General features: G+C 38.6%; 1 protein-coding gene across 1 annotated transcript in view; it reads right to left on the reverse strand.

Moving 5' to 3' along the window:
* Window positions 1–20,991, reverse strand: part of znrf1 (zinc and ring finger 1) — a 43,704-nt gene that overhangs the window by 13,332 nt on the left and 9,381 nt on the right. The window contains exon 2 of the mRNA XM_067437231.1: window positions 2,782–2,877. Coding sequence (XP_067293332.1) covers window positions 2,782–2,877 — 96 coding nt within the window. The remainder of the gene's footprint in view (window positions 1–2,781; window positions 2,878–20,991) is intronic.

Raw genomic sequence — 20,991 nt, forward strand, 5'->3', positions numbered from 1 at the left:
CCTAATTCACAAAGAATCTCTTATTTACATCATAGTTATAATAAAAGGATTTGTATGCAGTAGAAAGCTCACATTAAACAAAACAAAACCTAGTGCGTTTTTATCGGTGTCAAGCGGATTCTGACTAACTTACTGACCAGCACCTCTGATAGGCCATTGCGTTCATGCGCTCAAAAGATACTGTATGATTGTGATTGGCTACAATGTTCGACGCTTGTAAAAACAAGCTGTAAACATAAACCTTTGATGCTCAAACAAACACGATAGAGAGCATTTGAAAGCAGCCGCTATTAGAGTATTGAATATACCCAGTACTCGATAGTATTGGTAGCCTGCTTTTTTTATACTGACTGGAACCGGTAGTACTGGTATTCATTTAGTACTAAAGGAGCATTTAAGTTTAAAACCTAATTATTGGCAAAATGATTAACCAAAAGGAACTTTAATATAAATTAATATATTAAAAACATACTAATGTTTTTGTGAAGAAAGATGATGTCACACCGGTAACAATCAGATGCATCACTGCTGGTCACCTTTAGCTCAAAATGAGGTGGACAGCTGTCCCTCAGTCAGGTAGCTGTCAGTCAGACGTCCATCCAACTCAACACAGCTGTTACAAGCAGAGACTACGCATGTCATTGGGTCACTACAGCTGTGTCGTGTGTCACCTTCCTAGCAAAGTTGCACTTGACAGACTGATCCAAACGCTCCCAGAATCACTAGTGAGCTAGTGTTGCTTTTGGATGTATGGTACGTCAAATGCTGAGATTTTCTTCACTAATCGGCGATGTGTAAACAACGCACGAAAAATGAGAAATCTTGCTGAAATCTAATTTTTTTGTGCATTAATCTAAACAAAACAAAAAAGTTTAAACAGGCTGTTTGATATGTTCTCTTATTCCATTACAAATAGGAAATGAAATGATCAGATGATGCTACATTCAAATTTTCTGACACCCTTTACTCTTCGCTGATGATGACCTCTGACCTACTTTCTGTTAGATCTGAATTTCTGCGGTTTGAATTTTAGAATATTGAATTTGATGTTCTGAATTTCTTCTTCATCTGAAATCTTGACTCTGTATTTTCCAAAACTGAATATTTTCAATTCAGAACAAAATATCTGCTGTTTGAAAATACATGTCTATAGAATTTCGACATAAAAACCTTTCAGACGTGTTCAATTTCAACACTGTAATAAAAAAAAAGTTGTTTTTTGTTGGTTTAACTTAAAAAGTAAGTAACCTGGTTGCCTTAAAATTTTGAGTTTATTGAAATTAAAAAATTTGAGTTGATACAATGAAGGAAATTTGTTTAATAAATAGAAACTCAAAATATTATTGTATCTGAACCACATAAAAATTTTGATAAATCATGAAAATAGCACTATTTGTTTCACTGCGTCATCAGAAATAAAACACACGCAATTACCCAATATGCTTACAAAATCTTTTAACAATATTTTAATAAAGATTGTCGAATCTCAAAAAAATGTTCATTGTATTAACTCAAAATTTTAATTTCAATGAACTCAAAATTTTAAGGCAACCAGGTAACTTTTTTTCTAAATCATTTTTTTTTTACAGTGAAATGTTCTATAGTCAACATTTAAAAATTCAAATTCAGAACTATGTAAAATTCAACATAGTATTCAATTTTGTTAGATTACACTTATTCAGATTTTTCAGATTTATATCATTCAAATTCAGATCATTTTGTCATATTTCTAGCTCCATATAAATGCATTATAATCACTTCTTGAAATGATAGAATTCTTTAAAAACGAATTTAGATTATAAAAAAGATTAAAATAACAAAAGTATTAAAAAAGACAATAGCTTCAGATTAAAATAAAAAATACATAATGAAAGTAAATATATATATATATATATATATATATATATATATATATATATATATATATATATATATATATATATATATAGAAAAATTATTATGAAAATAACAAAATGAATCAAATAAAACATGTTTTTACATAGACTTTGTTTTAAGTTAATTAATCAAAACCTAAAACTAATCAAAGTTGACCTCATTCCTAATAAAAATGGCTGGTTTAATTGAGCACATTAATTCATCAAAAGAGCATTATTCACAAAAAAGTTCATATAATCTTTAAAAATATGTCTCTGCTTCTGAAACAAGTTTTGTCTGATGTAATCATGGAAAAAAGATTTAACTTTTGCATGATTGATGACAGAATTCAATGAAAACCCAATGGGAATAAAACTCATCATTGCCCTATTTATTTCACTGAACATTCTGTTTTGCTCGGATATCCATCATATTACAAAACATAAATGTGATGCAAATTAAGATAATATGAGCAGCACTATCAAACATGGCTGGAATAAAAATTCAAAGAGGAATATATATATATATATTCCTGTATAACATTACTGTAATTTGACAGCCTACAAATTACTTAAAACTGAAAATGAGAGTGATGAAGGAGGAAAAAAGAAAAAGCAAAGAGGAAAAATGGATGACAAATGTCATATACAGTGGTAACCTTGGTTTCCCACAGTAAAACAGAAAGAGAGAGAGAGACCGACCTAGATCAATGGGTCATCCACAGTTCACTGACTCTTTTCAGCCCCGAAACGAAATCACAGACAAAAATGAAATGGAGAATGAAAAGATAAACTGATACAACCACCCCCAAAAAAGGAGGAGAGTAGTTTAGGAGATAGTTATTGAGAACAGACATCAGGTATTGAGCAGTAACATGTGCGGGAATAACAGAAGGGCATGTCTTACCGTTGTAGGAGAGGCGGGGCTTGCTCAGACACATGATGAAGTGAACCTCCATCTCATTGGATGCCACTGATTTGGAGCAGACAGGACACTTGAATCCTGGAGAGGAAAGAGGAAACAGCATCGTCACGACTTTCTGAACCGGCAAAGGCAGTCGAATCAGCTGTGACAGTGATGCAGCAGTCTGATGACTGCCAGTGCCATAATCCTGCGCAACATGTTGTGTTCCTGTCGGCCTGCTGCAAATGTATTAGCTCGGCTGTTAGTCACTTTGTTGACACAAAGCTTTTTTAACTTAAACACACTTTACAAACACATACATCAATGTCACTTGTTCACCAATGTCATTATGACATCGGCAGCTACAAAAGGCTCATGTTAGGCTGGTATCAGCAAACAAACATTCGCTTTTCTAAGCCTGGAATTCGTTTGTCATTACTTACCTGCCTCCTAAGAGTTTCACACATATGAGAGCAGTGCCATTACAGTGCCTTGCGAAAGTATTCGGCCCCCTTGAACTTTGCGACCTTTTGCCACATTTCAGGCTTCAAACATAATGATATGAAACTGTAATTTTTTGTGAAGAATCAACAACAAGTGGGACACAATCATGAAGTGGAATGAAATTTATTGGATAGTTCAAACTTCTTTAACAAATCAAAAACGAAAAAATCTTTATGATCTCTGAATGATCCAATGTTGACCTAAATGACTAATGATGATAAATAGAATCCACCTTTGTGTAATCAAGTCTCCGTATAAATGCACCTGCACTGTGATAGTCTCAGAGGTCTGTTTAAAGCGCAGAGAGCATCATGAAGAACAAGGAACACACCAGGCAGGTCCGAGATACTGTTGTGGATAAGTTTAAAGCCGGATTTGGATACAAAAAGATTTCCCAAGCTTTAAACATCCCAAGGAGCACTGTGCAAGTGATAATATTGAAATGGAAGGAGTATCAGACCACTGCAAATCTACCAAGAGCTGGCCATCCCTCTAAACTTTCAGCTCATACAAGCAGAAGATTGATCAGAGATGCCGCCAAGAGGCCCATGATCACTCTGGATGAACTGCAGAGATCTACAGCTGAGGTGGGAGACTCTGTCCATAGGACAACAATCAGTCGTTTACTTCACAAATCTGGCCTTTATGGAAGAGTGACAAGAAGAAAGCCATTTCTTAAAGATATCCATAAAAAGTTTAAAGTTTGCCACAAGCCACCTGGGAGAAACACCAAACATGTGGAAGAAGGTGCTCTGGTCAGATGAAACCAAAATCGAACTTTTTGGCAACAATGCAAAACGTTATGTTTGGCGTAAAAGCAACACAGCTCATCACCCTGAACACATCATCCCCACTCTCAAACATGGTGGTGGCAGCATCATGGTTTGGGCCTGCTTTTCTTCAGCAGGGACAGGGAAGATGGTTAAAATTGATGGGAAGATGGATAGAGCCAAATACAGGACCATTCTGGAAGAAAACCTGATGGAGTCTGCAAAAGACCTGAGATGGGATGGAGATTTGTCTTCCAACAAGACAATGATCCAAAACATAAAGCAAAATCTACAATGGAATGGTTCAAAAATAAACATATCTAGGTGTTAGAATGGCCAAGTCAAAGTCCAGACCTGAATCCAATCGAGAATCTGTGGAAAGAACTGAAAACTGTCAGTCTCTTGATGTGCAAAACTGATAGAGACATACCCCAAGCGACTTACAGCTGTAATCGCAGCAAAAGGTGGCGCTACAAAGTATTAACTTAAGGGGGCCGAATAATCTTGCACGCCCAATTTTTCAGTTTTTGATTTGTTAAAAAAGTTTGAAATATCCAATAAATTTCATTCCACTTCATGATTGTGTCCCACTTGTTGTTGATTCTTCACAAACAATTACAGTTTTATATCTTTATGTTTGAAGCCTAAAATGTGGCAAAAGGTCGCAAAGGGGGGCCGAATACTTTTGCAAGGCACTTTGTTTCCTCATGTTCATCAAATGTAATTTATTCCTGTGATAGCAAAGCTGAATTTTCAGCATCATTTTTCCAGTGTCATGTGATCCTTCAGAAATAATAGATTTTTGGCTCAAGAAACATTTCTTTTCAATATTGAAAGAAATTGTGCTGCTTTTTTTAGGATTCTTTCATGAACAGAAAATTCAAAAACTGCACAAACCGCAACAAGCAAAGTGAGCTTTAGCTAACACCCTGTCCCTCTGACATCAACCGAATGCCTGAAGGGGAAGATAGAAAGAGAGAGCAATTCACACATTGAATCCCATCCCACTGAGCCGGGCTATGTCCTTCATAAACACAGACGCAGTGGCAGGTCATTGAGGCTCTGTTTGGCACCGTAAAACCCACCTCGACGCCCATAGGCCTTGTTTTGAACAGACAGCAAACCTTTGCGCAAGATTTGTGTCAATGTTTCCCAATGTATTTAACTCCTGGGTGAGAAGCTGCAAGCTGAAGTGTTGTTCCTTACCAGACTTTGATGAATGAATTCACGTTCACAAACTATTTGAAAACTTGCCATGTCAGCATGGCTGCCGGTAAGCAGGCTGGTAAGTTTAGGAGGCTTTCATTGGCGAAGGTGCAGGTGTGGTTTTGAAACTCTACTGTACATGTGGGTCTGACCTTGCAGAAAAGGCTTGCAACTGTACAACTCCATGGTGGAAACAACAAGTTGCTTTCAGTATTTACCAAGTTTATGATTGAGTACTGAAGAGGAAGCCGTTACACAATTGGCTGAAGGGTGGATTTTTAGAAGTTGTAAACATAAGGGAAAAACTGATTGCGTTTTCGCTGAGAGAATCTCTCTGTGTTCATGATGTGGAACCTTGGTTTGAGAGGAGCATTGTAAAATCTAATTAATGGTGGTTTAACACCATTTCAGTGCTTATGTTGATAATTATTTAGGGTGAAGACAAGCTGTTTGCCCTGTGGGAGCAGCCTAAAACATAAGCTGGTTAACTTTAGAGTTCTGCTGATATTTCTGTTTTAAATAAGGTAGAAATAAGCAATAGAATAAAAAAAAAATTGTTAAGCCAAATATGAAAATTCTTTCTGTAATTATTCAACCCTATTTTGATGAAAAGCACAAATCAATTAAGGAAGGCTTTGCACTGTATACAATGTACTATGTTTATGAAGATATGGAGATTTCAGTTTTGGTGCAAATGTAAAAAAAATAGTTAACCCTTGTGCACTGTTCGATTTCTGTGTACACCCTTTATGGAGCGGGTCAAATTGACCCTAATTGGATTCAATACAATTCCTCAAAAAAATCACACTATGAAAAAGCACAAAGATTTAGGTAAAAACTGTAAACTTTTAAAGGTCCCGTTCTTCGCGATTCCATCTTTCAAACTTTAGTTAGTGTGAAGTGTTGCTGTTAGAGCATAAATAATACCTGTAAAATTATAAAGCTCAAAGTTCAATGCCAAGCAAGACATTTTATTTAACAGAAGTTCCCTTTCAAAGTCTACAGCGAACGGCCGGTTTGGACTACAGCAGGAAGTGCAGGGATGTAATGACGTCACTAGAACTGTTTGTTGACTAACCCTCCGCCCACAAGAACACGCAAAATAGGGGGCGTGGTCTTGTTGCTCTCCCACGTGGAGAAGAGCGCGCATTCAGCGCTTGCATCTCCCGGTTATGGTAAGAGGCGGGACCTTTCCGGGCAAAGTGCGCTAAGCTGCTGTCCAATCACAACACGGGAAGCGCTGGCCCAATCAGAACCCAATACGTATTTCTGAAGGAGGGACTTCATAGAACAAGGAAATCATCAGGCCGTTTTTAGGACAGAGGAAACAGCGCTGTACAGATAAGTCAATTTTCTGTGAAAAATACTGTGTTTTTTATACGCGAAACATGAACTCATGTTATATAGCACACTGTAAACATAATCAAAGCTTCGAAAACACGCGAAGAACGGGACCTTTAATATCAACATTTGTAAAATATTCCAAAATATATATATCTGAAGATATGATTTTATGAAAATGTTTTTTATCCATTTTTTAAAACTGTTTTGTTTTGACAAAATTTGAAAATAAATAGTATGCTGACATACATATTTTTTTTTACATTTTATTTTTGTAATTTTTTTTAAACAATTGAACACTTAAATGTAGCTGTATAATGAAAATATTTACTTTTACTAAGCTGGCTGATTTGTAAACTCATTTCAAAAAGTCAAGAATTTACTTCTGACATGATGAGCACATAGCAAGTGTGTACTTTCTGCTTATGAATTTCTTGCACTTCACACACATGGTGCTGGTTTTGCTGTCACGCTTAGATGGGCACACCTCACCTCTCTTTCGTTTTTTTCTATAATCTGTGTTCACTCCTTTTTTTTCTGTGGGTCTGACTCCAGATCCACCTGCTTGCACTGACTCAACCAAAGCTGCATTGTGGGAAAGCTCATTATTCACTCACAGGAAAGTGAGATACAAAACAGAACAAAAACATAAATCCAATAAAAAAAAAAAATTATTTATGTTTTGGGTCTGTGAAGCTGCCTTTAAAAATCCTACATAAAAGGTTTGGTTAAAAGTTATTTCAGATATCTTGAATATATAAATGAGAGCTTATTTTACTATCTGTGTCTGTCAAACATTTTAATTTGTAATTTTGCCATTAATTCTGAACACCATGCTTTTTGAAGTGTGTTTGGTTAGGGTTAGAGCACTTTTAGATACACTTACACATTAGATGTAGTTGATGCCCTGACATACATAAAATATGTTTTTCTTTTGTGTCTGTACTAGGGGTGTCCATGGTTAACCGATTAACCGATTAACCGTTAAAAATTGCGTAACCGAGTGAAACATTTTGCTCGGTTAAGTGGCGTCAATGACGTGCTTTGAATTTAGTTGTAATATATTTTTGAACCCCTAGAGACCGCCAGAGCGCTCCCAGACATTTGTAATATCCACAAGAAGAAGTCATGACAAGCTTTCTAACATGAAGCGGGCAAAGAAAGCGTGGGAGCACTTTAAAAATGAGAGTGACGGGGCAAAATGCAAGTATTGCAATGCAGTGCTTACCGCATTTTTCAGGCTATAAGTCGTTGCGGAGTATGAGTCGCATCAGTCAAAAAATGCGTCATGAAGAGGAAAAATCACATAAGTCGCACTGGACTAAAAGTCGCAATAGGGCAGAAGCAGAGCGCAAGCCGCGCGCGCTGTGCATAATGGATCAGAAGAAACAAAGTTTGAAGTGAGAAACTTGTGAATGACTAGAGAAAAGCAGAGGTTACTTTAACTGTAATGAAGAAAACAAAAAAAGCTAATCGCGGACTGAAAGCAAGATGGCCAGAGCTGAAGGGACGAGTCCACAGATGCTTAAACTCTCTGCCGGGAGAGGCTCAGCCGCACGAGTCAAACGCTGTGTGAATCATTCCTGCATATTTTACTAATGCCCTAATCATGCAGGCGCCCTCGCGGCCACTTGCATTGCTCGTGAACTGGAGCGCATCTCATCCTAAAACTCAGCGTACGCCTCGCAGACATGAAATATATCTTAAGAAAGCTTGAAATGTCTTTTAACAATTTAAAACGAAAAGAAATAGGCTACTCTCTGATTATGTAATCCATGATGTGCATTTCTCTCTATAGGCGTGTTCACTACGGAGATTGCGGTCGTCAAAATAATAAACTAAAAATAATAACCCTGACGCACACTATGGTTGACCGAGTATTAACCGCTAAGGGCCTCGGTTAACGGTTAATAAAAAACTTGAAAACGTGCAGCCCTAGTCTGTACAATTGCTTTTGAATAGCTGCCTATTGGGGTCAAATTGACCCGCGAACATCACAAACGTAAAAGTAATTTTGTTTGCATATGTCAAAAACACCAGCATGTAGAAACTTTGCCATGCATGTTCATGATGATAAATGAGAAAGTCACAAAATATCAAGAAAAACAACAACAAAGGTTTAATATTATAAGGTAGCTTGATAGATAATTTTTACCATTTTTTTTGCTTCATAAGGTAGTAAAAAAATTAAATAACAAAATATAACCAAGATATTTTATTATTGTGGGTCAGTATAGTTGACTTGGACTGGACTATTTTCCTTTTTTTCCGGCTACAACGGCGTTCCCACGGGACTTCAGCGCAAGACTACAGTGAGCCGTCTAAAACAGGTTAATTTAAACAAAGTGGCTAAACGCATCACCCTGATCATGTTGGACAGACATTTTAATTGCATTTTGTGTCTGTTAAGAGGCACAGAGACACCCTTTACCTTTATGCCCCCATAGCTGCCGTTTGAGCTGAGTGGGGGCTCTGGGCATTAACTGTAATAGCTCCGTGTTGCAAGTACCAATCCGGTTCGATTTTTTTTTTCTATAGACTTTACTCACAAAGATATAACGATCTAGCCTGACAAGCCAGACCCACATCAAGATGTTTGGTCTGGAAACTCTCCATTGACAGGGCTCAATCCGAGGGGCGGAATAAACGGTTGTCTTTCAAACTCCCTCTGCACGTGATAGGATATCGCTACACCAACCAGAGCAACGAAGATGAAGCAGGGCTCGTTGACAGATTAAACATTCGCCGTATCCGGTCGGCTAAACTCCGAACACATCTTCCCTTTTTAAAGCTACACTGTCTGATATTTTCTCCCATCTAGTGGTGAAAAGGTAAATGACAATCCAGTGAATAATAGTTTCTGTTCCTCTCAATTTCGATTTCGTTTCAACTCCTACGGTGGCCGATTTAGTCATAGCTTTCAGTTCGACCTCTTCGGTGAGTGTTGCGTCAACTTAAGTGATGAGGTAATTTTTGAAAACTATTATAATTTGCAGTTATTTAATTTACCAAATGATCTATGATCAAATTAATCTATGTAAAATGAATAATAGAACTGAATAATAACCAGTTCATTGCTAACATCAGCTATCAGGTTACCAGACGAATGCAAGCTCTTAGTAAAGTAACTTTTATCAGTGCAACCATTATTCTGTATATTGTACAACGCCACTAGCGTAAGGCAAACAAATTATAATGCAATTAAAATATTAATCTCATGTTATCCGTCATAGAACACGGATTTATGTTATAAGGTAAACAATACTTTTTCATCATTGACGCGAGGAAAACTATCCTAGACGCCGTTCTAGTGTTATGCACAGCACACCATGATATAATTAGCCAAGCAACAATAAAACTTCCAATATACACAAATAGGCTGAATTAATATTACCTGTCGAGAAGAAAGCAGGCAATGTCGGCGTTCTTTTTAAAATCGTTGCTCCTCATGAGCTCTTTCCATCTTGGAAAGGCCACTCCAGTATTTACTTTTGTCTTGTTGATTTGCCTGTCGCGTTGCCGTCTTAATTCTCTTTTCCGCTTCCTTGGCGACTCTGATACATATCCCGCAATGTTACTAGGTCCCCGACCCGGGTCGAATTCAGTAATCAATTCCGGGACGTGGTTGCTTTTACACAGAAGGCGGCCCGGCAATGCTCCGGGAATATTGCGGGTCCGACGTGCAGTGTGAAAGGGGCTTAAGAGTGATGATCCTCCATCATAATATAGCAGCCTCAAGCAATCCTCCTCTTCACATTCGACACAGTGCCATCGAGTGTAAAAACGCGAAACGCGAAGCTTGAATTTACGGGTATGTCCCTCTTTGGCAAATGTACTTTCAAGATGGAGGAACAACATGGCGACCGCCATCCGAACCCTCAACACGTATGTATTTTCAATGGTATATTATAAAATTACGAGAATGCATTATTACTTGAAAGAAGTAAATATACATTAATGAGCACATATATTTTTGAAAGAACTAAGTGATTTTAGCTAAGAATAAACTAAAAAAGTTAAACTTGCGGGCAGATTAAATTTGCTGCCGCTAGGGTGCGTCTAGATTTCTAGGCTAATAACGATCAAGATAAACGTAAAAATTCGCCGGCGTTGTCATTTAAGTCATTTCCGTGTCGGACTCGCTTGGTTGGCAGGTCAAAAACATGTCTGAATTACTATTCTGACAGGAATGTTTCCTTCAAAATGGTCTACTCTTGCTTTAAACAGAAATAAAAACCAGCAAATTAGTTTGAAACGACATATGGGTGAGTAAGAAATGACAAAATTCAAATTTTTCAGGGAACTTCATTAAAAAAGAAGACAGGAAAACAGTCTTAATGAACAAAAGCAGCCATGCCAGAAAAAATAAGAATAAGATTCCAAACAGAGCCAAAATGTAGAGTCAGTAAAAAACATGGGACAAAGTTAATGTTGGGCTGAAGAGTCCCATCTGTCAACATAACCCAAGTTTAATACTCCCCGCTCCTGACTCTAGAGTGCGTCTTCACTTAGCACACACCCCAACTTCTAAATCCCACCCCAGGAACCCATGATGATGCCTGACCCAGTTTTCCCCAGGCTGCTATTTTCAGGCATTCCTTGGGGACAGATGGAAAGAAAGAGAGAAAGAGATGGAAAGAAGACTGAAGTGGAAAACGGAGGTGTGGAAATCTCTGACAGGGAAGTCCCATCTCCTATGAGGTGTGATTCACTGAAACAAAGCTACTAAGGGGGGCGATGGGGTTCCATCTGTCAACAGACAGAACTCGAGTCGCACATGCAAGAGAGGCCAACTGTCTCTACTACCGCAAGTATCGCATAACGCCGAAAATATCAACAGCAGCTCACCGCAGCAACAAACAGACCAGACGTCTTTCATGCCAAACCGGCCATAATGACAATGAGCTTATGAGATCAAGTCATTACACTTATTAAACTTGTTTGTAAATTACCTCGGCTGACCTTGTCCAAGTGGATTGTGGCTTCATCTCCAGGAGCAACAAAGATTTTGCTTTTCATGTCAACATGTTTTAAGTATAATCTCATCCACATGTTGTTCTAAACCTGTATGACTTTTGATCTGATGTGAAATTTCAAATTTTGTTCTGATTGCTGCTTTTTGAGTAATAGCAATGAAAGGGGACTGTAGCTTTCAAGCTTCGAAAGGGATGCAAAAGCAAGTGGTCCATATGACAAAGAAAAACAATTGCTTTGTGTGATAAACACACCGTTTTCCACAGATAATCTTCCAGTGAGCTGTTAACCCACTGATTGACTGATTTATTGAGTCTGTATATTAAACTCAAATCAACAAATCAGTCCAAATAGTGAACGAACTGTATTTTTTACTGTATATAGCACATATAAAGGTGCAGTGTGCAATATTTATGAGGATATATTGAGAGAAATGCAATATAATATACATAACTATATATTCAGTGGTGTATAAAGACCTTACACAATGAACCGCTATGTTTTTATTACCTTAGAATGAGCCATTTCTATTAACATACAACTATATATTATGTTCTATAGTAAATGTTTCTACAGTAGCCCTAAACAGACAAACTGCTCTATAGAGCGCGGCTACTCTCTGCTGTCTTAGAAGACAACATCTTTGTCCCGTGTCAGCCACCATGGGTTCTCTATGTGCTTTGAAAGGGAGGGGTGAGCAGTAGCAAATCACAACTTCACCTCTAAAATGTACACATATTGTCATAATTTAGAAATAAATGGCTATTTTCTACCCTGATTGTAGTCCTCCGATTTGAACGCTTTGAAGGGGCGTCTGCTGTGAGATTTCAGTGTAAATGCCCACTGCTATGACTGGCTGACATCTTTGCATATGAAATTACATGTGGAACCCTCTTGAATACTTTTACCGCATTTTTTTTTTTTTTACTATTACCGTCTTCAAAATTAACAAATTGTGAAAAGTGTTGCGCATTGGAGCAGATGGCAGACGACTGTGGATCCCGTGAATGCAGTGATCACATCGTTGCAATACAATTTCACACTCACAAACTGCTTCCACCTAGCCTGACAAGCCAGACTCGCATCAAAATGTTGGGTCTGGGAACTGAAATGTTGGTGCCCCTCCATCTTGAAAGTACATTACCCAAAGAGGGAAATACCCATAAATCAGGCTTCGCCTTTTGCATTTTAACACTCAATGGCACCGTGTCGAATGTAAAGAGGGGGATTGTTGAGATTGCTATATGAAAACCTGAAAGCCTTTTTGAAAGTCTGTTGCTGAGGGAGGATCACTCTTATTCTTGAGGATATGTATCAGAGTTGCCAAGGAAGTGAAAAAGAGAATTAAGATGCCAACGCAACAGGCAAATCAACAAGACAAAAGTGAATATTGGAGTGGCATTTTCAAGATGGAAATAGCTCATGAGGAGCAATGATTTTAAAAAGTACGCCGACATTGCATGCTTTCTTCCCGACAGGTAATCGGCCACCGTAGGAGTTAAAATGAAATCGGAATTGAGAGAAACAGAAACTAATATTCACTGGATGGTCATATACCTTTTCACCGCTAGATGGGGGAAAATATCACACAGTTTAGCTTTAAGAATGACTTCAGTGCCGTTATTTGTTAGCAGGGAAGTAGCAGGGATTTCATGCAGAACTGTCACGTTAAGCCTGCCCACAGACTCTATACACGATGTGATTGGCCTGACTAGAATTTAGTTTTTCAGGCTCATAAGTTTACGGAGAGTTGCTAGACGCCCTGGCTGCAAATTACATTTGCTGCTGCTATGTGTGCGTCTAGATTTCAAGGCTAGCTTTCCCCATAACTAACAATGCAGACACAATGTAAATACAATAAGAGATTCATGGGGTAGTGTAAGAGCGTCACTATAACTGGGGTTTGGGCAAGAGTCCACATAAACTCATGCTGCGTGATCGACATCTTAAGCCATTTTAAAGTAGGGGTTGAACGACTTCCATTTTTTTAAAGTTGACATTTATGTGATGAAAGTCGAGTCAACGTCGACTAGTCGCTGATGACGTCATTAATGAACAAATAAGCCTCGAGCTGATACTCGAACTTGTCATATTTTCAAACACTTGATATTACTGTTGGTCGCTGAACGTTTTTATCGTAAAACAGTTGTCAAATATTAAATGTTTAGCAACTCCTATAAAACACTTCAATGTTATAATTAAAGTGTTGCGATGAAATTCGCAGTAAGCGAATCTGATTTGATTGGCCATCTCACTCATTCTGACAGTGACTGTTCAGCGCTGTTAGACCGCTGAAACAACCTTAAAATGTAACATTTTACTATTGTCATCCTAGCAACAAACAGAGCATTGTGTAATGGAGTACACAGCAGCATCAACAATATAAATTATTGGGGGGACAATTTGGCAATTTCTAATCATTTGAGGGGACTTTTCCCCTTCAATATCTATGGTGGTTATCCCTGACTGATTGAACATTGACAAAATTTGGTTGAATATGTGTGAGTATGTTTTAATTTCCATTTCTGAGTGAAATGTCACTTCAAATATGAATTTCAGATGCTAGGCATCATGGATTGAACCTTTGTAAACAGTGTTGGGGCTCTGATGAGGGGAAGAGTCTATGAAAAAAGGCCGGAATAGAGACTGGGTAGACCAGATGCTTGCTCTCACAGTGCGTGGCTTAATTAGACACTCTATTGGTCTTAATGAGCTCTGGCTCAAGCCTGGACATTAATGGGAGACTGAGCGTTTGGAACTTTTTGTCTGTTTGTGGGTTAATTGCTACTGTTGTGTGTTTTAGTGGTCAAGGGGGACAGATAATGTTCAAAAAGACACTTTAACTTGAAGTTAGCCTTGATTACACTCAGACTACGCCCTAAAAATGTAATTACATTCGGTTTGGGAGGTCTTGTATAGTTTTTTTTAAATCAAATTTGTTCACTACACTTGAAACACCAATCAGCATCCGCTTCACCTCGTAAAAACAATCCAGGCTCGAGACTCAAAGAGCATCTGCACATATCTGAAATTGAACCGTTACGCTCCAGACCTGTTAAAGTGTCCCCTGGCTCTCGTCCTCCGAGCTGACGTGTTCCTCAAGCGGAGCAGACTGCTCCGTCTGATCTCCATGAATTTTTGATGATACCACCGCATATAGTTCTTGCTCCGTTTCCCACGGCCAAAGATGAAGAAGTCAAAAAACGTATACACTGACGCCAGTCATGCCAGACTCCAAAATTCCCAAGACTCTTCTCTTCAAAATTGTAAACATATGACCTTTTCCAGCAAGCAAAAGTAAATATTTACAAAAGCAATTAAAAAACAAAGACAACTAATAATATTCTAGTGTACAGCTTTTTCACCCTCAATATGCAAATTTGTCCAAAATATAAATGATAAACATATCTGCTATCACTTGCTATCAGTGTTAATATTTAGCATGACTTCACTGTTACATTTAATTCTAAAAAAAGAAAATTATAAATAAATGCTGTTCTTTTTAACTTTTTATTCATCAATGAATCCTGAAAAAAAATATCACAGGTTACAAAAAATATTAAGCAGCACAACTGTTTCCAACATTGATAATAAATCAGCATAATAAAATGATTTATTCTGACACCTTTCTATAAGAACCAGCAATAATTTCTTAAATACCAAAAATACATAAATAGCTACAGTAGTAGTTAGTCTGTTTGATCAGATCACACTTGCCAGCCTTCACACCCCACGTGTATCAATGAGCCTAGGCCGCCCATGACCCTGTCACCGGTTCAACACTGTTCCTTCCTTGGACCACTTATACTGATCACTGCAGACCAGAAAACACCCCACAAGAGCTACAGTTTTGGAGAAGCTCTGACCCAGTCGTCTAGCCATCACAATTTGGCCTTTGTCAAACTCGCTCAAATCCTTACGCCTGCCCATTTTTCCTGCTTCTAAATGGAAAAAATGTACACTTGATGCCTAATCTATCCCACACACTAACAGGTGCCGTGATGAAGAGATAATCAGTGTTATTCATAATGTTATTATACTGTATATACTGGGACTCGAACCCGGGTCTGCCAGCATGAGAGTCAGACGCTCTAACAGGGAGGCTAAAGGCTGCAACCTCTAGCGTGCAGTAATCTCTACTACTAGCTGGCCTCTGTTACATATATCACATTTAAGAGCAACAGAAGCTGAGCCAAAGGGCTACAAAATGTAAAGAATTAAAAAAATATATATATGAAAAAATGTAATTAAAGGACTCAATAATTACATCATAGAACTGCATCACCAAGAACCCGATGCACGACTAGCAAACTGTTTGAGTCTATTCATACACAGTGTCTTTATAAATCCACTGTGTGAGTTGCGGCCTGCTTGAGTGCACTGACAACAAATAAGAATATGTCATGATATTTCAAACAGAAGTGATTATAAGACCAAAAGCCACTTCTAAAGACAGACAGGCAAAGCAGGAAACAATGCATGACTCAGCAGAAAACCACACACAAAAACAGGTCAAACCATTAAAAGGTGTTAAGCACCCCAGTACTGACTAGAAACCACAGCTGCCCAGACGATGGTGACTTCCTGTGACCATTCATTTGTCATAACGCTCTACAGCTTAGCGCGGTACACACATCCATCACTGCACGCAGAACCTTACAGCTCGGTCTCACTCGCCAGCCTCTTTCATTACAAAATATTGATCTGTAAAATATATAACTACTCTGGGGACATAGTGAACCATCTCTAACACTGAAGTCAGAGAGCTTGCTGTTTATTGTCTCATTGCTATTAAAATTCCCTATTTTTGATAAAAACTTGACAAGTAGTGCTAATTTCTCCCAGTCCGACCTTCATTTGCGTTTAGAAAAAGGGCCAGGCCTGGACTGGCCATCAAAATTATGCCAAATATTATATACATTTTTAAACAATGTATAAACCTATATGTATTATTTATATATGATTTTTAGATTAAAAAAACAGATATAAATGAATCATGTAAGGATATACTGTGTACAGTATATACATACTCACCTAAAGGATAATTAGGAACACCATACTAATACTCTGTTCGACCCCGTTTTGCCTTAATTCTACGTGCCATTGATTCAACAAGGTGCTGAAAGCATTCTTTAGAAATGTTAGCCCATATTGATAGGATAGCATCTTGCAGTTGATGGAGATTTGTGGGATGCACATCCAGGGCACGAAGCTCCCGTTCCACCACATCCCAAAGATGCTCTATTGGGTTGAGATCTGGTGTCTGTGGGGGCCATTTTAGTACAGTGAACTCATTGTCATGTTCAAGAAACCAATTTGAAATGATTCAAGCTTTGTGACATGGTGCATTATCCTGCTGGAAGTAGCCATCAGAGGATGGGTACATGATGGTCATAAAGGGATGGACATGATCAGAAACAATGCTCAATTGATGATGGCCAATTGGAACTAAGGGGCCTAAAGTGTGCCAAGAAAACATCCCCCACACCATTACACCACCACCACCAGCCCGCATAGTGGTAACAAGGCATGATGGATCCATGTTCTCATTCTGTTTACGCCAAATTCTGACTCTGCCATCTGAATGTCTCAACAGAAATTGAGACTCATCAGATCAGGCAACATTTTTCCAGTCTTTAACTGTCCAATTTTTGTAAGCTTGTGCAAATTGTTGCCTCTATTTCCTATTTGTAGTGGAGATGAGTGGTACCCGGTGGGGTCTTCCGCTGTTGTATCCCATCCGCCTCAAGGTTGTGCATGTTGTGCCTTCACAAATGCGTTGCTGCATACCTCGGTTGTAACGAGTGGTTATTTTAGTCAAAGTTGCTCTTCTATCAGCTTAAATCAGTCGGCCCATTCTCCTCTGACCGCTAGCATCAACAAGGTATTTTCACCCACAGGACTGCCGCATACTGGATGCTTTTCCCTTTTCACACCATTCTTTGTAAACCCTAGAAATGGTTGTGCGTAAAAATCCCAGTAACTGAGCAGATTGGGAAACACGTCTGACACCAACAACCATGCCACGCTCAAAATTGCTTAAATCACCTTTCTTTCCCATTTTGACATTCAGTTTGGAGTTCAGAAGATTGTCTTGACCAGAAGATTGACCAGAAGATTCAGAAGATTGTCTTGACTTCAATGCATTTAGGGACCACAGCCCTAAATGCATTGAAGCAATTGCCATGTGATTTGTTGATTAGATAATTGCATTAATGAGAAATTGAAAAGGTGTTCCTAATAATCCTTTAGGTGAGTGTATACAAAACATGTACTGTAGACTAGTCAAAGCATATGAAATATTAATAGTTCATATTTAGTAAAAATGTACTCACACATATTTAAAAAAAGGTCTTTTTTAACTCTTAAGTTCTGACCAAATGAATTATTAAATGAATCATCTACCTCAGATGTCACAGTCACATGAAGAATATTGTTAATATTCATGCACAATTAATCGATTCTGCAATTATGAGAAAAGTTTTGGGATGGGATTTTGTAATTTGCCGGTTGGTTTACACTGTATATCACTTTCATCAATGGCATAATGAATTATTAGTCTAACACTCTGAAAGGAAAGAGCAGAGAGAAAAGAGGAGGAGTGCAGTAGAAGAGCGAGACAAGGACGTAAACATGGTGACACAGCACTGTCGAAGGAGGGAAGAGAGTGAGAGAGCGAGAAGACAGCGTGACAGCTTCCTTTAAAGCAGTGCCCATCAGGACAGTATTCCTGCGTCTGCACGCCGCCTCACAAACAAACCGCTTTGCCGTTTGAAGCTGCGGATTCAAGCTCAGACGAGTCAAGGGCATTCCCTGTCACTAGTTGCGAGGGCGTTGTATATTAGCTTATTCAGCGCAAGTGTGTTTGTGTGCGTGTGCTAGTGCCTCCATATCACTTTGTAGGTTTTATATAAACACATCAATTTGAAGTTTTTATACTATACAATCACAGAGGACATTTTTATTGCTCAATGGTTGATCTTTCACAGCTCAGGAAACCACATGGAGTTGTTTCGTTTATGTCGACTCCATATATGTCTCACCTAAAATATTTTGCACATTAGGAGAAATTAATTATAATCAATTATACAAAGAAAGGACAGAACTATACATAATACTGAATGCCACATATCTGATCACTTGGTCCTGGAAGAATGTGATTAAAAATGCTTAAAATCTTACTGATTGCAGACTGATATTGTTATTGGAATCTTGGCAAATCTGAGCACAGTTTTAGATTGTTGAAATCTCTTCTGAAACTCTAGAAATGGCACATGTGAGATTATTAGGGGTGCGTTGATATTCAAATTATGGTACAGAACTTAATCATTTAAATATACAGCAAATCAATAATTTCTAAGGGATCACGTGACACTGAAGACTGCTTTAACATCATAGTTGTAAATTATATTTTAAATTGTAATAATATTTCACAATATTACTGTTTTTACTGTATTTCTTCTTTTTAAAGTTTTATTAAAATATAAATATTATGTGCACAATGCCTTTATAACACCTCGCTTCACACTGGTACATTTCCCACAGCATTTAAACAGGCTAGGATAACCCCATTGCTTAAGAAACCCCATTGCTTTAAATCCAGCACTTCAAGAAAACTACAGACCGGTATCCCTTCTTCAGTTCATTGCAAAGACACTTGAGTGAGTTGTGTTCAACCAACTCTCTATGTTTCTTGCACAGAAAAACCTCCCAGCCAACAACCAATTCAGCTTCAAAACCGGCCACTTAACTGAGACTCGGTTATTAAAGCTCTGAGACGGGCAAGAGCAACTTCCAAATCCACTGTCTGCTGCTTCTGACACAGTCAACCACCAGATCCTCCTGCACTCATGAAGATGAGCATCTCAGAAACTGAATTCCAATGGTTCAAGTGTTACCTCTCAGGAAGGTCTTTCAGGGTATCTTGAAGGGGTGAGGTGTCTAAGTCACAACATCTAACTACTGGGGTTCCTCAGGGCTCAGTGCTTGGACCAATTCTCTACATGTCATCATTTGGCTCTGTTGTTCAAAAACATGGCTTTTCACTGCTGATCAATGTTGATGACACTCAACTCTACTTCTAATTTCAATCAGATGATCCAACAATTGCTGCACATTTCTGGCTGGATGAAGACCCCTCACCTTCAACTTAACCTTGCTTGGACATAACTGCTTATGATCTCAGCCAGCCCAGCACTTCATCACAACTTTTCCATTCAGCTAGGTTCGACAGCCATAACTCCTTTCAGGACAGCCAGGAACCTTGGAGTTGTGATTGATGATCAGTTAAATGACAACGACCTGGTCCTGCAGATTTGTGTTATAAAACATTAGGAAGATTATACTCTTCCTATCAGAGCAGGCCACACAACTCCTGGTCCAAGCTCTTGTTCGATCCAGACTGGTCTAATGTAGTGCTCTCTTGGCAGGTCTTCTAACATGCACTGTCAAACCTCTGCAACTGATCCAGAATGCAGCAGTGAGGGTGGTCTTCAACGAGCTGAAGAAAGCCCACGTCATACCTCTCTTCATCAGTTTTTACTGGCTACCAGTAGCCGCTCACCTCAGATTCAAGGCACTGGTGTTTGCCAACAAGACAACCACTGGTTCTGCACCAATATACCTAAACTTGCTTGTTCAGACTTATGCGCCCTGCGTTCTGCAAGTGAGTAATGCCTCATGGTGCCATCCCAAAGAGGCACAAAATCACTCTCACAGACCTTTTCCTGGACTGTTCCCACCTGGTGGAACAACCTGCCTAGCTATAGACTAACTGAGATTTGTTACAGCACTTACATGCCCCTGGTTGTTCTGATCGTTTCCATTGCTCTCCTCATCTGTAAGTCACTTTGGGATAAAAGCATCTGCTAAATGATTCAATTTAAATGTAAATATATATTTGAAGGCATTAAAGTTTATGCTGTTTCTGGTCTGCTCACCACAACAAATGCTACATGACAAAATAATATTGTACACCAACATCCAAACTGTAACATGTGAAAAATGATCACATATTTTGGAAATGACACATGACAGAACAATGTCAGTCGGTCAAGCAGATACTTATCCCAGAATGAAAATAATCTCAGATTTATTGATCTATCATTGCATAATTCAGTGCTCCAAGTATAACAAGGTGAAAAGACACAGATGAGCACAGAAACTATTTAAATGCAAAGTGCAGAGAGATATAGCGTATGAAAGAGATAGAAAGCGGCAACAAAAACAAATCAATATTGCATGTTGTTTTTCGCTGCTTATCAGCTCTCAAAGAATGCTGTTTGCGAGGAGGCTTATTGTGTCTCGACACCAGCGGCGGCGGTCATCTGAATCAGTGCCTCCGACGCTCCTGAATGGAACGGCCAGGATGCCCATACATGGGTGTAACCGTGTTCACATGACATCAGAACGAACTCTC

This window comes from Pseudorasbora parva, chromosome 25, assembly GCF_024679245.1.
Source record: "Pseudorasbora parva isolate DD20220531a chromosome 25, ASM2467924v1, whole genome shotgun sequence".
In the NCBI taxonomy this organism is placed as follows: Eukaryota; Metazoa; Chordata; class Actinopteri; order Cypriniformes; family Gobionidae; genus Pseudorasbora; species Pseudorasbora parva.